Here is a 22,686-nt window from a genome sequence, read left to right on the forward strand (position 1 = left end):
ACCTCACATGCATGTGTGTCTGGCCCCTCTTTCCACTCATCTGAACTCCTGGTTATGAGCAGCACCCCACCCCATGTTAGAGTTGTCAAAATCAGCCAGACACATACCCTGTAAAAACAAGCAAAGCAGGGCCCAGACACCAGGTAAAAAGCAGGACCTGTATAGTTTAATTCAGCTATTCCCTCATCAGCAACAATGCTTCCTTATTTAATATGAGAACTTGGCCATTGCAGATTCTAGTAAAAATAGAATAGGTGATGATGGTCAGACAGATTTGTTACATTTTTAAAAGGGGCACATGTATATAAAAACAAACAAACAGGGCAATACTTGGTTGCATTGACCCGAATGTTGCACACTCTCAGTCCTTTTTTACAGATTTATTCATTCTGCTGAACACATACTACAAAACAAGTGGGAATCACATTATAATATGCAATAATGGAGAACATGCCAACTGTCTTTTTTTATAAGTAATTATCTTCCTAAAATGATAATTTATCATTATAATAATTTGAGACCTTTTTTTTTTTATATAAATAATAACTTTATAGGCAGGCTACTGTACATTTCAACTGACATATCAGTGTAACATTTAAGCAAAAGCCAATAGTGAGAAGACTTGTATAATGAAGGCTGTAATCATGTTTTGATCGTGGGTAAATGTACACATTTACTTGCTATAGGAGGATTAATTTTCTTGTTGTTGTTGTCAGTGATTACATAGGTCTCTCTTATATTAACACCTTAATGTTGCTATGCCTCGACTTTGACTAGTGCTTACATAACATTACTAGCATTACTTTTGGCACTTACTAAACAGATCATTCAGAATTAACTCGTAACAAACAAAATGCAATAAAAGTTAGACTTTGGAGACTTTTTGTTTTAAGGGGATCCTGTGTTCTCATCGGGAGGCTGATGATCAATGTCCTTAGCAATCAACCTAAAGCTTCATGAGATTATGTACCAACAAGAGAGGTTGTATAGCCTCGTTATTGAAATGCCAAGCAGCTCCTCATCACAAATTAGAAACACCTCCTCACGACATCGATTCTGTTTCCACCCAAGTTCCATTATTTTAAATAAGACAATCATATCACTTCAAGAAAAAAACATATAGTTAAAGTGTGCGAATGTTGTCTCATATATATGGTTAAGCTTGCAGTCTGTATCTACTTTTCTGTTATTCTTGTTTTTCTTTGTCATGACTTTGTATTTGTGTATTATTTTGCCTGACATGGGCAAGTCAGTACTGATTTGCTGTGCAACCCAAGTGTTGACTCATCATTTCAATGCTGTAGTGTTAGAATAGTCAGCCACAAGCAATAAACATCAGATTTGGATCAAGGACCACTCCAAGCCAATCAGAATCCAACAACCGATACTGTAGCTATTGAGACAACCTTTTCTCCTTCAAATTAAATTCACATACAACTATTTTCTTCAAGGGGAAACATCATGGTGCCTGAATCATGTTAAAATAGCAGAGAAAACATGACATTGTGTCCAAAATGTCCGCACCTACAGTAAATTCATACTGACCATGTCTGCACAGGTTCACTCCTTGTGTTCGTCGGCTGCACAATGTTTGCTCCTGTCAGCTGAAGCATGGTTATGGTATGGCTTGGCAAGTAAAGCCATAAAACCTTGTGGTGAAGCTTCACATCACTCATTGACAGTTTAACTGTTTTAATGGAATGCAAATCACTGTAAAAATTGTTGCATTTGAATGTAATTCACAGGAGACAAGGTTGCATTTTTGGACAAGCAAATACAAAACACACAATCTATATTTGCCCTGTAGTGAAGTTTATGAATTTGCTTTACTGTGCCCTTCAGAGCACTGCATGTCCTTTGACCTTGAACAATCCTAATTTACATTTGCCCTTTTTATGAGAGCTATAAGTTGAGTTAGTTTTTCCCCATAGTTACACGTTAGAAAATGAACCCTACCCACTCTGGCACCTCTCAGAGTGATGAAATCCATCCTTTCAGACCAACAATGAAGGGGGTTTTGTCTCATACAAGGGAAGATACTTTGTCATGATCCGTGCTGGTTGTATCGTTTCTATATATGAACTGCATTTGGTTACATGCTTGTCTTGCTCTAAAAACGAAAGAAAAAAGTAACCATGCTTTGAAACCAATAACATATTGCACATTTGACGTTATCTTTTATCTATCTAAAAATTATTTGACCAGGAGTCCGTCTTGAGACGAGCACATCTCGTTTTCAAGAGTGTCCTGGCCGACGAGTAGGCATCAGGTAAACACTTTATTCCAATTCCAATGTTCGAACAGGGACTAATTAACCTATAGAGGCTAGTTAAATGCATTCGCTCTTAAATCCATCCTCCAAGACCTGTTGATGACCTGAAAGGTTACACCAACTGTTTAATTCCTGCAGACACATAACTCACATGCAAAATGTGAATAACTAAGACAATCAAAGAAAACAGAGATCTCATTCAGATTTACATGTCATGTTCATTTTGTAATCGATTTTATAAAATAATCATCATCTTGATTGAGAACACATTAGGCTCTATTGGTGTGACATTTTTGTTTAATCTTTGAATCCTTTTATTCAAAGTGTATTCACAGGTGAAATCATGTTTGCGCATTAGTAAAAATCTTACTAATGCAACGCCACGTGTAGTTTGTTACATGCAGAAATCCCATTTCATTATTTTTCATGTTTTCACCAATAGAGAAAACAGTTTGTTTCTGATTGTCTGACTTAAAACATGATCTGTCTTTTCTGTAAAGAATTTGGGAAGATTTACACTTTTTATTTTTTTTTTTATGGCTTAAACTGTTCTCAGACAGAGCTACACCATATGGGGGCGTAAAAGTGCATTTTAACAATTAAGAATCATTTTCTCTCTCTTTCTCTCACACACACACCTATAATAACTTTTAATGTAATGCTGTAATTAAAAAAAACTCAACATGAAGAAACTGAAGGAAACATCTCCTGCAGTGATTCATAGAAGAAAGACCATCAATTGAAAATGAATGAAATGTGTAATTTCCCTGTTAATGCAAATTGAGGCATTTTATTTTTTCATTATTTATATGTTTAACATTACAGTGTTTGTGTTTTGATTGTTTTCATTTGTCAGGCTTGTTTAATGGCTCAGGATGCTTTAAAAAGGTTTTAAGATATGGGTTAAACACACAACACATTAACACATCTGCAAGCCATTTTGATGGAGGAATTGTGTTTATTCAACTAATCTCGGTTATTTTGCAATGACACATTAAGGATTAGCCCATTTTATTATTTTTTATAATTTATAATGCATTTAAAAAAGAGGTGTGTGCATTTTGTTTCCTTTCATTTGGATTATATATTTATGAGTTTATTATCATTTCTGCAATTCAGACTTCCCTCTAATCTTTATAGATCACATAAGCAGGATTTTGCACATGTTTTATGTGCAAATGACCAATGATATTTTGACAAAAATACTTACTTGGCAAAACTTGGCTTACACTGTGTCTGTTTGAGTGTCACTCCATTATTACTCCTGTCTGTTGAAACCCGCACGGTAAAAAGTTTGGGGTAAGTTCATTTTAGGTCAGAGGAATACAGTTAATTGACAAAGGAACCATTCTTAGATGGCACAGCTGGGAGGGTGGGGGTCTATCTACCTTAGTAGTATAGTATATAATAGCATAATATTGTGGTATAGTGTAGTGTTGTTACAATAGTAGTGCACGTTTTGGGGGGAGGGGCATGGTTAACAAACTATGACTGAAGATGATGTGACTAAAGTGTATGACAGAAGTTTGGAACACTCAAGTAACCAATACCTACCTTTTAAAGACAATGGGTTTGCAGGGTTTTAGCAGGTAAACTGGGCTGCTCTTCAACTGCAACTCAGACATTCACATGTTTATGAAACTTAAGTTAGTGTATTGTTTGGAAGATGATGAGATATTTTTTTTAGTTGTGTAAACTGTAGCTCAGTTGGTAAAGCAATTGTCCACAGACCACAGGGTCAGTGGTTCGATCCCCGGTCCCAGCTATATGTTGAAGTGTCTCTGGGCAAGACACTGAACCCCTAAATGCCTGTTCCCACCCCCAGCTGTCCAAGCCCGGTAGAAATTGGGAAGGGTTGCGTCAGGAAGGGCATCCTCCGTAAAAACTGTGTCAAAATCAAAATGCGGAGAATGATCCGCTGTGGTGACCCTGAACTCACGGGATAAGTCAAAAGGACAAAACTACAAAACTAAATTGTAAGAGGACTTCATGTAAAAATTTTATTCTATTCCAGTAAGATAAACTAAACTAATCAGAATTCACAACAACCATATAAACTTAAACTAAACCAAGAATTTCACCACATATTTTTACACTTGAAGTAAAATAAGTGAAATTCATGAAGCCTGTTCTCACTTATTTGACCCTACACAGGAGGATGTGCTACAGATGTGCTTGTGAGCCTCGGTAAAATCAACAGTGACAACAATATTAGTTCTACTTTTTGAGTAGTAGTAAGTGCACGTAAGGAGAATAAAGGTATGACCAGGGATTTGTTTGGCTGCAGACCCAGAAATTTTACTGATTTGGGAGCAGGTCAGAATGGAAGTAGAATCCAGTTCGCAAAAGATTCAGGTGAGGTTTTCAGAATTGTGGCTGCTATGGTCGACCTATGAGGCTAATATTTCATCACAACAGGAATAAAAATCTTCTTAAAATAACATAAGATGGATTAGACAGCCAGCACAGTATAATTCATTGTAGAAAGCTTGAAAGTAGAGACATGGGTATGACAGCAAGTCCACATACTCATTTCCTCTTTGTAGTCTTTACATATGTACTACAGTATATACACACACACACACTGCAGTGTACTACAATTAATGACATTTTGCATCCCACTCCCTATTGCTTCCGGAAGTTGGCATCAGAGTATTTAGGTCCTTTGTTATGCTTGGAAAAATAATAAATGTGTTGTTCTTTCAACCTACAGTGTTTAACCCTGACAGCTTTAAAAATGCAATGACAGTAGCCTTGTAAGTTAACAGTAGTTTTACTGTGAGTATGTGGTGTAACTGCAGTTTTAGCTCTTCACTAGCCAACCCTGTAGTGACTGTTGCAGCGTAAATGAATAATGTAAAATGGAGATTTTAATTTTGAGGAATTGGCTTGGGAACAAAACATGTGTCCATTTTCGGCTGTAAAAGTCTTGTCTTATAGCAGAATACATGATTTGTTTTCAGCCTTGAGGAGAAAGTCATGCAGTAAATGCTGCGAACGGTAATCTCAGGGGAGAGATCTTCTGCCCTCAAGGACAGAGCATTATGATTGATTTGTGGCTAAAGCCTCGAGGACACTGAAAGTCGCTCACAGGCTTTGGACACGTAAGGTCAAGGGTAATTACAGGAAACACATCCTCTAAATAAATTTGAACAAAGTCATTTTATTATCATTATTGCAAACAACACAGTTTTAAGATGTTCTTCCTGCCTTTAGTACCATTTAACATTTTACCACAGATCTGCTCCCAAGCTCTCAACTCTACAAAAGTATTTAGTGTTTAATGAAGCCATTTGTCAGGTCTTTATTATCTCGGTCTATAACTTGTGACAGGCTGGGAAAGATTTCCAGGCCTGTGGGCTCAAAGTGCCCTTCACAGGACAAGACAAAGGCATTTCATAAAGCCAGTTAGCTTACTGTATTACTATTAATTATTTTCAACACTAAAGCATTAATAAAATGCTAATTTACATGGACATTGTGACAACAATAATACATTAAGCACTCTGTGGTAAGATAAGTAAAAGGTTTAGGTTATTTTGATGTGTATACATTTACCAGTTATACTATATGTACCATATGCTACAGTATATGTTAGCGTACAGCGACGTGTGGGTACCACTCATTAGTATTCCTGTGTCTTTCATTGTTCACCAGGGCAGCACGATTCTGGGTAAAATATTAATAGCAGTTTGATGCAAACACCAGTGTGGCAGACTTATTGTCATGTACGAATCACATGTGGCTCTGAATCGAGATTGCGATCTGAAAATGATAAATCGTGCAGCCCTATTGTTCACTTTAGAATCTTCACAGTCTACGTTATCATGCAACACTTTCAGTGATCTATGTCTCCTCCTTTGTCCTTCACTCCTCTCAAAACCTATATTTCCCATAGTCATTACCATTCAGTGTTTTTCAGACTATATTCACTATGATAAACTTTAGTGGATTTAAAAAAGATGCGGCTTGTAAGATTACAAAAGTTTAAACGGGTGCAATAGTAAAAATATACCATCGCGATCAAACTCCTTTGAGTGTCTGATGGGTTTGTGTCCATGTTAGAAAGAAGGAATGAAAATATTCAGATTTTCCAGCTACATACACAAGCTGCATCTTTTTTAACACTGTCCTGAATCCTGACATTTTCCTATGGTTTAGTGCAACCAAGGTTTACCATGGCTGTATGTGCTGACCTCTCCTGACTGCACCCCAACAGGGAAGAAGAACTCCTTGCTGCTGCAGAAGTTCCAGAAGGATCTGAACGCTGGCGTTTTCAACACACAGGAGAACGAGATATTGAAGCAGATTATCCGTCAGGACAGGGAGATGGTAATGATGGTGGATCGCAAACAGTCTGTCACCGGGATGAACTCTACACCAATGTCAGGAAACTCGATCATTAACTCACCAGCTCAACCGCCCTTCTCCACTGCCTTTGGCACCACTCAGCTCCAGCAGTCCTCTGTACCCATGACCTACAGCGCTTCAGCTATTGCCAATGCCTCCGCTGCTCGCATGATGCCAGCTGCTGCTGCCGCCGCCGCCGCTGCTGCTGCAGCAACACAGGGGGTTTACCCTGCTCCAAGTGTTTCGTATGGAAACCTGAATTCCTCTTTAACCAACCCACAGCAGCAAGGAGCAATCATGTCGCCCTGTTCCTTCACGGCTGCCATGTGTAGCCCACCTGTACAGACCCCTCTGGCAAGCCGGAGCTTCCAGTATGGGTCACCCACAGCCTCCCAACTGTCACTTATCCAGCAGCCCATTTCCCAACCAACTCTACCCTCACAGCAACAGCTTGCTCAGCAGCCCGGTGTATCAACTGCAGCTGCAGCATCTGCAATACAGCAGCAGCAGCAGCAGCAGCCTTTGCCTCAGCAGCAAGTCCCTTCACCTCAGAGGGGAGACATGCATAAGAGCACACAGGCTCTTCAGTCAGGCAGCTTGAGTCGAGATGTCCGACACTTATCGGCCTCCCAACCATCACTGCCACATGACACATCCCTGGGGCCCAGAGCGCACCCAGCCTCAGGAGACTCTCTGGCCTCCATTGTGCCACCAACGGCGGCGACGATTCAGGAAATATATCTGCAGAGTGGCATCCGCACTACGGTGCCCCAGCGGGTTAATTTATTCCGCCAGATGTCGTCAGGAGCTTTGCCCCCAGTGCGCTCAGCCGCAGCCGCAGCAGCAGCAGCAGCAGCCGCAGCATCATCATCCTCAACCTCAACCCAGCACAGGGAATCCCCCGGATCTAGGAGAGATTCTGTCCTAAGCAGTACAGAAACTGAGCAAGACAAAATGCGTTTTGCATCAAATTTATGATCCAATTTTTCCCCCTTTTCATTTTTACACATAAGTATGTTTCAATGCATTTTTAAAAAAGGAGATACAACAAAAGAGATAAAAAAAAAAAATTGAGGAACTGCAGCATTTTTGTTTCTTTTAAATTTTCTTCTAATATAACCTCATAGCTATCCTGTACATACGAGCCCTTGTATTATATTTTAGACACATTGTCCCCCTAAACTTAAGAATGTATATTATACAGATATGTCTTTTCTTTTATGCCATTATAAATATATATGAATGGATGGATGGGTATCAGATTGTGAGTGTGTGTGTGTGTGTGTGTGTGTGCGCACGGGAGAGAGACTGTGTGTTTGTGTAAAATCCAACTACAATATTTGGCAATGGTAACTTCAAAGCTGTAGTATAAATATGAGTCTTCCTTTGAGAGATATAAACAATTATATACAATGATTCTGATAATGACAACTTTATTTTTTACCACTGGAGAAGAAGAAAATGATCTTCTATTAAGCAGCTTTATGCATCACTGTGGAATAATAAATGCAAGCAATTCTGACAAATATTCTCAAAAAGCACACACTCATAGAATGAATTACATGGCAATTTCCTAAAAACTAATTTCAGAAATCAATACAAATACTGTAACTTAAGTGTTATGTTGCTCTCAGCAACACAAATACCGTCTGCTGAGCCACTGTATCCCCACAGCGGCTCAAATACAAACCATGACAGTGTTATGGGTCCAAAGGGAATAGATAATAGAAATGCTGCTTTCTGTGTTTATTTTTGAGTGTGGAGAAAGACATGGATGGATGACATTGTTTTCTATTTCTAATTTCAGATGGCTGAGATGTTACAAAATGATGCTTAAAAATTCTGTGTATATTTATAATATTTATAAACTAAAGATTATCACCATTATGCAATAGACTGTGACATAAAGATTACGTATACGTGTGCTGTAAATAGTTTTGTAGATCTAGTATTTACAGGTTCTGTGTGGTGCATTCTCTATCATATTAATGTCTTACTTCAATCAGGAACCAGGATATCATCAATATGCGACAAAGGTTAAGTGACAAAATACATATGTTTCATAAGAGATCAACAAACCTTAATGCAATAGCTAGCACTAGCTGATGCTGATGCCTGATTGGAGAACATTTAAGAATCCCTCTCTCTGTGTATGCTGTTCCTAGTCTAGTTTAGTTTTTAATTTCGCATCAAGTAAAAACATACTGTACAACATTCATCTACAATACGTAATGACTTCAGGCGTCCTATTGAAGTTAAATGTGTCTTTTCTGTTGCCGCGGTTTCCACAACTGCAGGGGATCATTTTATGATTCTAGGTTTGTATAAGAAGGTCAAACTGATCTAATCTGTTTTGTTTTTGTTTTTTGTTTTTTTGTTTTACACAATTACTGTATCATTAGAGTCACAAATGGCATTCTCATTATTGATTCATTACACCTTTTTTTTAAAACCACAAATTCGATATTAGGCTCGCTCAGTTGCTTCTTGAGTGAAACTGTACTGTACGCTGTCATATCACAATTACTGTAGTTATTGAGCCTGAAACGACATGTTCAGCACATACTTTCTACATCAAAGACACCACGTATCTGGTCGTTCGAGTGTTTTCACCAAGAGCCATTTTTATGCTGCTACAAGTAAAGTGGGGGGAAAGAAAATGCTGGTTTGCATTAAGGTTTCAGTCTCATGTAAATCCAATACGTGGGCTTAGGCACTCTAAACTGACCCGGAGTGATGCTGAGGCAGGGAAGTAAGGTCAAGCAGGAGAATTCATTCTCAGAAATATTCGAGCGAGTTCAGATATTTTAAACTTACAGATGGCTAACAAACTGCACATAGAGGGGGCTGTACATTGTACTGCAGGCCTCTCTTCTTCTTAACCAAGTGAGACCAAGTCATGCTGAATTCTGCCCAGACTTTTTGTTTGCATGGCACAAAACAAATCCCATCAGTTCAAAGTGACTAAGCCCTTAGAGATTCTAAAAGATTACAAGTCTTTGCTACAGACTGTGTCCATAGTGTACCAATACGGTCAACCCACCAATGTCATGAACGCATGCACTGTCACAAATACTTAAAAAGATACTATCTCAAAAATGTTGACGTTAAATGTAATGTTAGATTATGTTTTGTTCATTGTCTGTCTGCCTAGATGTTATATGTGTGTGAACAGAAACATTGACTTTTCACAAGGAAATTCTTAAGTATTTGTGCCTAAACTATAGCCATGTTCCTTCCTTTGTTATGAGTGTGAGCTTGGTGCGTTTGGGAGGGGAGAGGGGAGGGTGTGGGGCTTTTCTGCACACAAGTGCACATTCATTCTTACTATACTCTATGTGTTCTATGTCTCAGTGTTTGTAGACAGGAAAGGAGTAGGTAAAGATGATGGCCAAATGTCTCAGTTTATTCAATTGGTATCTTTACTTACAATGTGAACTTCTAGAGGCAGGTTTTTTCTAACAAGCTATATAGAGTATTTAATGAGGTTGTGTACAGTTTAAAAAAAAATTAAAAAAAAAAAGAAGTGTAATCTTTAGACTTGCAGTAATATCACGCTCAGTCAGACATTGTACAAATTTGGAGCACCCTATACCTTTCTTTAGAGCTAGCCACTGATGTTTGGGTTGAATATTGATGCGTGGAAGGAAACTGGCCAAAGCAAAACAGTCATTGTCTTTGTTTTAAATTGCACTTTCTGATTTGCTAATAAAGAAAAACAAGATAGAGTTTTTTTTCCCCAGCTAATTTAGAATGAGCTAGAAAGTGAGCAATATCCCTGAGAAGTTGTGCTGCCCTGGTCCCGTATGAAGTTCTAAACGAGGGGGGAGATGTTCTATATACAACAGAGAGCGCTTAATTGTGAATATGCCATAGTGTATAGGAACTAGTACACGGTCGAGATGGATAGCAGCACTGTTAGTTTGTGCTGATTTTGATATTTGCCTTGGAGGGAGAGCTTCCCAACTATGTGCTTTTCTCACTATACCAATCACAACTAATGTACTGGAGTGGGCATTAATGGTGATGTACAACACAAACTAAGAAGCTTACATAATAGCAGTATAGACTCAACAAACCAGCACATGTATTTGTATATTTCTTTTGTTTGTTCTTTTGTTGGTTTGAGAAAAATTACAGATGCAAAAAGAACTGAGAAAAATGCCCAGAGAGGACAAACCAAATGTCTGATTTGGTTTTGATGACTACAGGTTTCATATGTTTACTGATGACATGCGTAGTGGACAGAGGTGTTCAGTCCTCTTAACCCCCACTCACATGATCATTGATCAGCTCATTCATGTAATCCAAGGCTTAGAAAAAAATATATGTTGGTTACTTGATACAGATGAAAGAAAGATAAATGTAAACTTTCTTACAACAATATGCAGACAAACAGTGTTTGTCAAAAAATCTTTTTGATTTTTTTGTTTATTTTGTTTGTAAATAATAAACCTTTAAAATATAGAAAATAAACGACATATTGTCATTTAAAAACAGCATGTGTGTCATTCTGTTGTCCACCAGTGTGTGTTTTGAGGCTGGCACCGCATGGATTTGCAATTAGATGGAGGTAGAAAGTGGAGAAATGATTTCAGAGATGAGGCAGGGATGGAGAAGCTCAGAGAGGTTTCAGGAAAATTGTCTGTCAGCAGTTACAGGTGAGGTGAACAATTGGTTTTTGTGGCCATCAGGGATTTATTTTCATTATCTACAAACCCAGTCAAAATCATAATGTTCTCATAAAAAAGACAGATGTTTTTGTATGGCCAAGCACTGGGGACAAGGTGCAGCACAAGCTCACGTGTTCCTCCTGTAGTCACATTAAAGCGTTTATTTGTATTTATTTATTTATTTATTTATTTATTTTGTGTTGCATGTGCTGCAACTATTACTTAAACAGTTAATTGAACAACTGAAAGATAATTAGTAACTAACTGATAAATTATTTCTTTTTTATTTCAAACTGCTGTTGGTCAAACAAAACATGGCAAATTAATTTGTCAACTACACTTATTTTCAGTATTTCCTGACTTTGTGTAGCCGAAACTCGCAGAAATAAATACCTGCCAAGATTCAGTTCTCTTTGTTCTGTCACTTAGGGATTGCAAGTGGTGCAGACATTTCCTCTCTTCTGGTAGTAAGTGATCCTGACGCTGGCGCTTGGCTGCAGGGTTCACATAAAAGGTAACACTGTATAGCCCTTGCTTCTGTTGTCACATTGTCAGTGTGAGGCGTTTAAGGACAGCACAGAGTGGACTGTCTGACGGTCTGATGATGTAGCTCAAAGCTCCAAAAATAAACTTAGAAGATTGACTTGTCAAACAACCAAGAATGGGTTACGCATGCAAAGAAACTACAAAATCAGTCTCCACAAAGCAGCACAGAGTATTTTGTACACGTGTGCTGTGGAATAAAACATGGCAGGTCTTTCTAAAACTAAGGACCCTTATTCATATTCAATTCAGCTAACAAAATTGTTCAAGTTCTGGAGATTGCCAGGCTTAATGTCCAAAGGCCTAAACTTTATTTAAAGCCTTAATGAATCCCTCTTAGTGTCAATCAAATCTTGTTGTTTTTATAAAATAATAAATCTACAATTTAATCAAAGTAAAGAAAAAAGTTATGTTAAACATTCAGTGTTACTCCATGTCTAAAACTCAAAAATTGATTTTTGGAAAATTCTGAATCCATTCATACGCAGACATTTTTAGTGTCAGAGACTTCCACACAGAGCCAACCCATTTACAAATACACAAGTCTTGTGCCTGTCTTGGCACATAATTTTCACTTAGATGATATTTTCTTTACTACCATCTTTTTTTCTTTAACGCCATTAAGACACCATGAGTCAGTTAATACAAGGTTATTATGTATGAGTACACAGGTATACCTCAACTCCCATTACTCTTCATCTAAATGTCACTCCCTTTCATACACTGATGTTTAGTCAGTGTCTTCCAGGTTAGCATGTTTATGGTTTTTATGGATTAGTGTGTGTTATCTCCATTGAAATAAAATTACATAAATTATATTTATGGTTTTCAAATTCACTGGGTGAGTATTAACTGAAGGCTCACATTTATTTACGAGAAAGACAGGTATTACTACCATTACCATCATCATCAGTAGTAGTAGTAGTAGTAGTACTAGCAGTAGCAGTATATAATGACCCTCACTCGCTTCCTTCAGACAAGCTTTGCGGTATTTTTACCCATTTGTGTGGGAAGTGATGCACCTTAACCTTGGTTTGACCATAATAAGACTTGTGACTACATTCACTTGTCCTTGAGAATATTGTAGTGCGCTATGTCCGGTACATTTCGAGTTGCAAATCATTGCATTTTATTTAAGTTGCGGAATTGAGGTTGACAATCGTGTAAGCTGAAACTGCATCAAGGACAGCTGGTTACAGTATCATGTAAAGTACACCACAGAAGTGTGTGGCCATCCGGTTAGTTTGGTTTGAATTATACTCTGCAGTCTCCTTGGAAATAATGGATTTGAAATGTAATTACTTTGCTATTTAGATATTTAAATTAATCTGTAGCAAGTGTTTACAACCTCAGATTTCTGGCAACAGTTTACCATTTATCTTAGACCTAATTAACTACGCCGATTACCACACATCAAGTACTTTAACTGACTTTGCAGCATTCAAATGTTTACATCCACCACTGTGCTTTATTTTTGATTTCTGAATCGGATATATTTTTCAGATTCAGAAACATTAATTGAATTTAAAAAAATGATTTTTATCATGCTTCAACAAGACATTTAAGGCACAGACGCACGTGTGTAACTTAAATGCAATGTGACAGCTGTAATAATTTCTATAAGTAATATAATTGAGTCTGAAAAATGCAATCAATTACTTCATGTTTGTATAAAGGGCAAAAATGTAGCCCTTTTAAATTCCTATCCTGTTTGTCCTATGATGAAATTTGATCAGTCGAATGAGTCGAATTTCACCTTCACCAATCACCTCAAGAAATCTGTAACCTTAGGAAATGAGTGACCATACTCAGGTGCAACTAAGGTCACACACCAGGAGAGACAACGTTTCTAATTTACAAGGTTAGTTTTGGAGGTTGTGACCTAAAATGAGTCATATGTATGGAGCTTTCCATGAAAACGAGTCCGGAGAGGTGAGGTGGAGGTCATCTAATATTTTTTCACATTGGCCTGTCACCTTTGGCATTCAATATTCTCCCACTGTGCAGAGACAGGCTCATTTCTCTCAGTCAGTGTGTGTGTGTGTGTGTGTGCATGCATTTGTTTGCTCGGTGCAAATGCTGATGAAATGCACAATGTCCAGCCCTGATGGGTGGGAGCTTCCTGGGAGCCAAAACAGGGGTCTGATTAGAATGCAAGAGCTGCCCTGCTGCTTTTTAGCCTCCTCCTCAGCTGCTTTGTCTCTGTCTGTATCTGCCCACCCAAACACAAACCACACCAGCCAGACCATTTTATCTGTATGTGTGTGTGTACACATGTATTTTGCTCTCTAGTGCATGTGTCAGAATGAGGTAAACAAAACAAACCCTTAATTAATGTTTTCATAATTAGAGTATGTTTGCAAATGGAAAAACAAGCTTGAAACTGTGTTTGACCTCCCTGCAAAGCTCATCCCTCCTTTGACCTTAGAGTGATCCCCCCCACCCACTCAACATACACACACACACACACAAACATACTTAACACTGATGCAGTGAAATGCTTTCTTTATAAGCTGCTCCTTGTCTGTAGGTTTATTAATGAACTATCGCCATATCAGCTGTTGTTATAAAGCATTGAAGTGGAAACAGAGTAATCTTACTACGCATCTTCTTTAAAGAGGAAACAGCCAGAGCGCTGCCTCCATGATGTGAGCCCAATATTGAAATTAGCAGCAACAGAAAAATCAATCAAGATAAGCTCCGAGATCATTTTCAGTGTGCGATAGCTGTTCGTAGCAGCCACGCAGGAATGAGACTTTGGAAAGTGTTGCATTCTGTCTCCTTTCATTTCTAATGTACTTCAACATATTTCATGAGTGCAACATGATGAATGGCAACATGAAGAAGCTTTTCATCATCACACTGACATCTGAAGGTCCTTTTATACTGATTGTCCGAGCGATTCTTTAGATTTAAAAAGAGATCACAAAATGTACCAATCCACATAGCATGTGGTAAAATCTATATTTATTGTCCTAGACAAAACAGTTTTGTAGTGTTAAAAAGCTAAAACTAAAATTTTTATTCTTCTTTCTCTTAACATTTCTGGTGGTTAGCGTTTGTTAATTTCATTTTAAGTTCAGTTTGGGGAAGAAATCTAGATTTGATTTGTTTTGTCTAACAAAACATTTTAGCTTTGCTTTTACTTTTTAAGTGTGCATATTTGCTTTTTAATTGCTTGGTAAATCGGGGCAAACACCAAGTGAAGTGCCACAGAGATTAAATTAGAAGCTGTTAAATAAACAGCCTCTTTTGTTCTGCAGAACGGGAAAGATTAGAGTTTAGTCTGCAGACATTGCCCTTGTAAAGTCTAAAACTTTTTTCATTGTCATTTTGTGTCAAATTTAAATTTAGCTTGAATTTTAATTTAATTTTCAGTTGTTAGAAAAAACAATGATTAGACAGATACTAACAATAACACCAAGCAATGCTACAGAGGGCAACAGCTGGGCTCACAAAAGCTGGTGCTTTTTGATAATGTCCATAAGTGAGCTCAGGTAAAAGCAGATCCAGTCAAATGAGAAAAAAAATGTCTTATAAATGCATTTCACAAAAAGTCCAAACGTACCGGCACCCATGGGTATTAAGCTTTTTTCCTGTGGGTAAACGATTTGCATGGTCACCAACAAGCAGCGGTTGGTTTGCTGTGGCCTCAGTGTCTTAGGAATGTATTACTCTAGACTGTAATCGTCCAAGCTAAGCTAGTCTGTGTGGACCACATGTAGTGGACGTACTGCAGCCAGCTTTCTTTAAGATTTTTCTTTTACCAATAGTAACATTTTTGCACAGTGTAAAAGCCCCAAGTGACAGAATAATTGTAAAATATACACTACACAGCAAGTAATTTGCATTTTTACCTGATAAAATTATTAGAATGGAATATTATATAAGATCAGACAATTATTCATATGTGATTGATTGACCAATGCTTTATTCAGCAGCCTCACATGAATTCTACTAAGATGCATCTCTCTCCTCCCACAGGAATCACGCTGAAGTCAAAAGACCATCTCCCTGTCTAGCAAGATGCTTTTTTTGGTTTTTCCACACACACGCACACGCGCACACACACACCTACACACACACACACACACACACACACACACACAGAGTCTGTCTTTCCCTTACAATCTTAAAGGCTTACAATCTCCTGTATAAGCAAAAACAGAATCTTGGTTATCAATTTAAAGAGGGTTGCGTTGGTGTGGGGCATCAGGAGACTAATAGGGGCAGTGACAAGGGTGGACACCGTCATCATCCATCATAATGCTTCACTGTACACATCCAAAAGTGCCAGTTTAATAGAGTGAGTTTTAATAAAGTGAACGAACACGAACATTGTGCCTGAGCTGGCCCAAAACTATGGGGGACAGAGCAGCGTAAAGGGGAAATCCTGTGGCAGGGACATGGGGCAGCAGACCAACCAGACCACACAGAATAACAGCGCGACAAGCAAAGTAATCTTCAGGCCAAGTACCAGGACCACCCTGAGCACTGACCAGTTACAGTGAATCAAAGAACTGGAAATTGGACGGAAGCCCACAGCCTTATTTATGCAATGTGACAGCTATAGTGGCCTGGTGTCTAATATGCAGGTTGAAAGTATGTAGGGCATCACAAACGACCACCTTCAAATCCAAATCTTCCACCAACACGTTCCTATACCCAACTACATACAATTACAATTAAAACAACATCTTCACAATGAAAAGTCTGTCAGTAAATACCCATGAGGGGAGTAAACTGATTAGAAAGCACAGATCAACTGAGCCAATCTAAAGATAATGTCTGTATACTACCTGAGGATATCAGATAACCAGAGAACTGTTATTAAGTTTAATCAAAATGTTTGTTTGTAGCCTTTCCAATAATCATTTATCTTCATTTGTGCAACCTGCATTCAGAAATCATCTGCTCTCAAGGAATCATTTGCCACCTTTCCCAATAACAAAAGTTACATTTTGGCCAAACAATCTTGTATTCAGCCACGTTTAATATGATATCAAACACACGACACACACAACTGTGCATGAAGCGTCGTCCCATGAGACGCTCCGTATCTTCAGTCTGTCATCTGAATCCCTCCCCTCTGAGTTACACGTGGCTTTGATCCCACACACAGGCAGCAGGAAACCTTTTAAGGGGTTTTGATCAGCAGATTTTATCTCATAACTGCATCAAGGACGACATACAGAATCCCATCAGCAGGCACACTCTTCCACTCCTAAACATTAATCGGTGTGAAGGAGCCAGATTTAATACAGTCCCAGAAATGCCAGCCTACAATATGAACAAGTGAACGGAAGAAATATAACGTGACATATTCCTGCTGATCCACCTCAGGTCAGCCCATACACTGCCCATACACTGCCCATACACTGCAAATCGTGTTGACAAGTGTTTACAGACTTTACTGCACATGGGACTGAACCACTGGATTTTATATCATTCAAATCAAAACTGGATATTTGAATGTGAATCATACAAAATGTTTTAAATATAAAAATGTTGCATTTAGTTGTTTACTGCTAATGGGTTGTCACAGTTTTGCTGCTTAGAAATTTCACCTTAAATTCTAACCAGAATACAGCAGTGGAAGTATCTGTTTAATGTCTGTTCTTGCATTTAACAGCAAGTGTGCATTTTATGTTATGCTCTTTGTTTTGTTTTTAATGAAATTAAATTAAGACATCAGAATGCACAATAAAGAGAGAAATCAGGATGAAAGTTAACTGATGTTGGAGATGAAAAAACAACCGGGACTAGTGACAAAGCAGCGCTTGCCCCGTGTTTGCTGTGAAGTGACACACGATTCTTGAAACTCTTCCTATTAGGAGTCTATAATATCAGTATATTTGCCATGTAATGAGGTCCCATTAACTCTAGAGAGCATGTGTGCAATAATTAATTTCTGGTCTCCTTGTTAGAATGATGGATTGCTACACATATAAAGGTTACTGGCAATTTGAAAAGATTAATGATTATTCTGACTAGTTTGCCACAGCAGTGATCAGTTTATACCGAGTGGATTTTCTGGATTGTTTGATACTGGAGAACTTTGCATACATACAAATTTAATAGAAGGTAAATAGGGCTAGATGCACACGTGTGCCCTCACCTCTTTGCAACTGTAAAGGTTAAAAGAAATGATAGTGCATCCACTGGTTTGATTGTGGTCTAATGCTACTATGATAATAAAAGTGTTGGTCTATGAATCACATCACCTCCTCTCATTTATTTTGCCACCTTGTTTTCATATTTAATGAAGTGTCAATTATAATGTGCACATCTAATCATTTAAGGATGCTGCTTCAGTTAGTGATTGATCATACACAACCTACTATAATGTCAGTAATAAATAAAAACCATATGACCAACAGACTAACAGTAACTGAACATGCTCTCATGTAGAACATAACCTGCTCTGAATACATATCAGGCTAAATGTCTCCAGCAATGCTACAAAACTGTTAATGTCAGGAGGGCAGTGCTGATTGGACTGAAGAAAATCACTACACGCCCAATACAGTTTTTTGCATTTCCTCTAACCCCTCGCATCCTCCTTTCTGTGGGGCACATGACATCAAAGTCTGGTGTAATGCAACCAAACATGTAACGATCAGCTTTGAAAGAGTAGGTAGACAGATCACCACCGTCTTGTGCAATGACTGGGAGCTTGTCTCCCTGTGCTTTTGTGTTTGGGTGATTTTTACACGAGTATGTAAACCATGATTTCGGTTATTCATAACTTCACTTGTGTTGTGTGCACACAACTTTGTTAAGTTCATAATATCCCTCTTTAAAAAATGCTGATATGTCAGCGTTGTGATCAGCGTTCTCCCCTGTCAGAGTAGGCAGGTGTGGGGGCCAACAGTCAGGCAGCAGGTGGATGTTGGTTAATGTACTGCCACATGGTCACTCCATCAAAAAAAAAATTAATAAAAAAAAGCTCATTATTAACTTAAACTTAATGCTATAAACACCAATATGCAAGCAAGGAACCTGAACACGTTGAGCGTCAGACACAGCAAAATTATGTGTGTACAAGAAAACAGCCACACGCCTAAAGTGTCTATCAAATATTAACTTCTACTGGAACCATCAGGAACAACACAATGGAAACTAAACCACAAACAAATTTAGCTTATCACTCTCAATACTCAAAGTGGAGTCGGCTTAGGTCTATTCGTAACACGAACCTAAAAAACCATGAAAATGGAAAAGACCTCTGCCACTAGCGATTAATACTGATCAATTATATTGAACAAAGTCCATTTAAATGCCTTATAAAGCAACGTAAAAGCAGAAATTTGTAGCCAAACTGTAGATAGTCAGCAACATGTCAGTAACTAGTAAACAGGTCTGCAACCTCATGCAGCTGAACACAGCCACCACATGGAAGCATTGTAAGTTTATTAGCACAAGCACAGAAAGTAAACAAAGTCTTTACTGACCTTGGAGAAGCAGAGAGGTTCAGCATCTGAAATCAACTCCTTGGAAAGTGGCTGCAGGCCAAAACTGTTAGTTGACGAGCGGGCTCATCAAAAGCTACAAAAGCAGCTCAGGTACAAAAGGGGAGTCCAGCCATTCATTAGTACTAATGTGATTTAATAACCTACAAAAGCTCTGTAAATTCGTGCCTTCATATAGGCTTTTATTTGCTTTACATATGTTTTTGAATTGTTGTCCTATACTGACTGGCATTTGTATTCAGGCTTCTAAGGCCCTCAGGATTCCATCTTAGATGTGGGTAAAGGAGGAAAGGACCATACATGGGCAAGGCAAAGGGAAATGGTGTCTTCCAGTTTCTGATTGGCTGAGCACACCTGATCCAATTGATCAGCAGTGGGCAGGGCAGAGATATAGGGAAAACAAGCAGGGCATCAAGCCTTGGAGACTAGGATTGAGAAATGCTGCATAGTGCCAAGAGTGGAAAAGATTTATACTCTATATTGTCTGTTCACAAAAGACAAAACGTTCATTATTTGACTTAATTTATGTCTAAATAATTTAAATGTCTAAAATATTTTCAGAAAACCTTGGACCGTAACATAGTCATGCTCAGAAATGACTGTCGAGTGACCTGAACATTAGTTCAGCATACACACTGTACATAGCAGAATTAGAGTTCAATTCATTCCACCTAAGGAAGCTGGGGACAGATGTAGTTCCTAACAGCACTTCCCATAATCTAGGGCTTGCGTGCAAAAGACACAACAAATGTCTACTATTTAAGACAACAATGACATCATGGACGTTCGGTGAAAGAATAAAGATATTCTAGTTTTTCTACTGGGCTAATGCCAGATTACAGCCAGATTGCATCAAGCATCTGTTATACAAGAAGATGAGTAAACTGCACACTATGACTTGTGTCACATATTCAAAAATGTATTTGTTGGTATTAGAAATGGACAGAGGGAATTTTTATGCTTGACCTGCAAAAGCCGATTAAAAAGAAGATGGCAAGTTAAATATTACACGGAAACATTAAATCCCACAGTGAAACAAGGATCTAATGAAAGTATCGTTCCACAAAATGCCATTATGAATAGCCTTCAGTCCATTTCATGTACGGCACTGAACTCTGCAGACCAGGACTTCAGAGTACTGACTGTAAAAGCTGATGGTGCACCTGCTCTCCCAGGGGACAGCACACTGTCTCTCTGTAACAGCGGTGTTCTCTACCTAAGCCTGGAGTCTGACCTCTCTGATGTTGCATAAAAATCACAACGATTCGTTTTTCAGATACATTTCATATCACCAGCATCTACTAACAGTAGACACAGTAGAATGTGTGGGGTGTACATGTTTAAAAACATCTTAATAAATGTAGGATAAAACTGTAGCTGTTTGCATGACATTAGTAGTAGTGCTGCACACTAGTAGAGGAAAAGGCAGCAATAGCAGCACCATAATAGAATTATATCAGATCCTCATTATATTTTGTTTTGGAGGGAATAAATTTAAAGCTTATGTCGTCTAACAGACGGATCAGGATTCCACAGCTTAGACCAGCTGCAGAGGTCATTCACTCCGCAATCCATTATATTACAACTACATGTTTGCACATCTGAATGTGCTGTATCAGTCACTGTCACTCTCCATCTCACTGGAGTTTGTTTCCCTATGGTGCGATGGCCTACGCATGACTGTGTGTACCGGCCACAACAGTTCCGCAATCTGTTCACAGCCTTGTCCTGACAAGAGACAGAGAAGAAAACGACGGGAGAATAATATTATTATCATTAATGTTGTTATGGAAACCACAACAAAAAGTCAATTCATAAGGGATTTGCTTTAATCTGACTGGGTTTAACGATGGCAGGATTATTTACTGTTACGCAGGAGGCTTTAGGTGTCACATGTTCATGGAATCTAGGAAAGGGACAGGGCTCCGCATCCGAGGGAAACCTCTGACATCCGTTCACCCTCCAACTGACCAGATTACAGTTTACTTTAGTGATGACTGACTGATACTGAATGACCAGGATTTGTGACATGTAACAAAATGCATGCAAAATGCCATGTCCAGTATGCACCTGGACTACATGCTGTATGATATAAAACACTTTGTAAATGACTCTGTAATAGACTGTTTACTTGCACTGACAGTTGGGGAATAGTATGGAGAGCCCTTTAACGCCACCACTAGCTTATTTATGTGGGGCTGTCTATGATCTTGGCCTTGTACAAAGTTCATCATCAAGCAGTGTGTCAACTGCAGGGCTGTTAACTTTGGATATATATGACCTGGTTCACGTACCTGCACATTTCATCTTGCTAACTTTATTATCAGGGAGCCAAACTCATATGGTGGTGACAAACTTGAAGAAAGAAGTGCCCCCCACACCACAGTGCATCATTAGTATAAAACACACATATTCCCGCATAACCAACGTGTCTAAAGTGGCGCTGCCCATAATAGAAGTGGGTACAAAATGCTCCCTTTTCATTGCTTTTATGAAAAAAAAATCACTTTGCATGAACTATCTGAATGGAAATTGTTATCGTTATATATTGTATGAGATCTCCAAATTAAGGTCTTTAGGAAGGAGTAGAAAATTGTGTTTAGCTGACAAGATTAGAGATGAATAAGAACTACTATTCATATAGTGTATTCATAGTCTCAAACATGTTTCTTTATAGAGAAAAAAATCAATACTGTACCTCTCATCTGTATCTGGTGATAGTCAATACATGTTGTAAACATTTCTCTGAAAGAAACAATGCATCCACAAAAGCCCTTTACAATTGGCTGCTTTTTTCTTTACTTGTAAAGTAATGATGCGACACAATGTCATGGTCTGCGGTGCAATTATGCAATCATGTGTTATTTCCCGTCTCTAAGTTAGCATTCAGTCCTCTATCCTGGTAAAATGGGCTGTAAGCATCAGATATAAATGTTTTGCGCTTTTTCCACGTGGAGCAGCATTTTGAAGCACTGAGGCTGTGAAAATGCTCGGCTCACTTACGGATGAAAGTAGCGTAAAGGTATGTAAGGGTTGCAGTACACAGGGACACCTACTTGAGAATTAGCATTTTTGCACCACTGAAGACTTAAGCAACACTACATTTTAGAAGGAAATTGTACTGCATGTGTTTACCTGATTGCAAATTAAGATTTGATTTACAAAATAGAAGAGGTACAGAGAGGGCTGGGCCCTAAATGCAGGGTAGGTGGTTCAATCCCCCTCTCCCCAGAGGTGTTTGTACATTCGTCACGTGTACCATAAACTGCTTTGAATAAAACATGTCTGCTAAATGAAAACAAGATCAGTTCAACTATTGTTTTCTATTTTACTCTGTTTTACATCTCATTAAATCGAATATTTTGGAGTTTTGGGA

At 38.4% G+C, this 22,686-nt stretch overlaps 1 protein-coding gene across 1 annotated transcript in view; it reads left to right on the plus strand.

Moving 5' to 3' along the window:
* Nucleotides 1–10,350, plus strand: part of LOC137103913 (potassium/sodium hyperpolarization-activated cyclic nucleotide-gated channel 1) — a 64,767-nt gene extending 54,417 nt beyond the window's left edge. The window contains exon 8 of the mRNA XM_067484671.1: nucleotides 6,492–10,350. Coding sequence (XP_067340772.1) covers nucleotides 6,492–7,600 — 1,109 coding nt within the window. The 3' untranslated portion in view covers nucleotides 7,601–10,350. The remainder of the gene's footprint in view (nucleotides 1–6,491) is intronic.
* The last annotated feature ends 12,336 nt before the right edge of the window (nucleotides 10,351–22,686 follow it).

The sequence above is a fragment of the Channa argus genome, chromosome 18, assembly GCF_033026475.1.
Source record: "Channa argus isolate prfri chromosome 18, Channa argus male v1.0, whole genome shotgun sequence".
Lineage (NCBI taxonomy): Eukaryota > Metazoa > Chordata > Actinopteri > Anabantiformes > Channidae > Channa > Channa argus.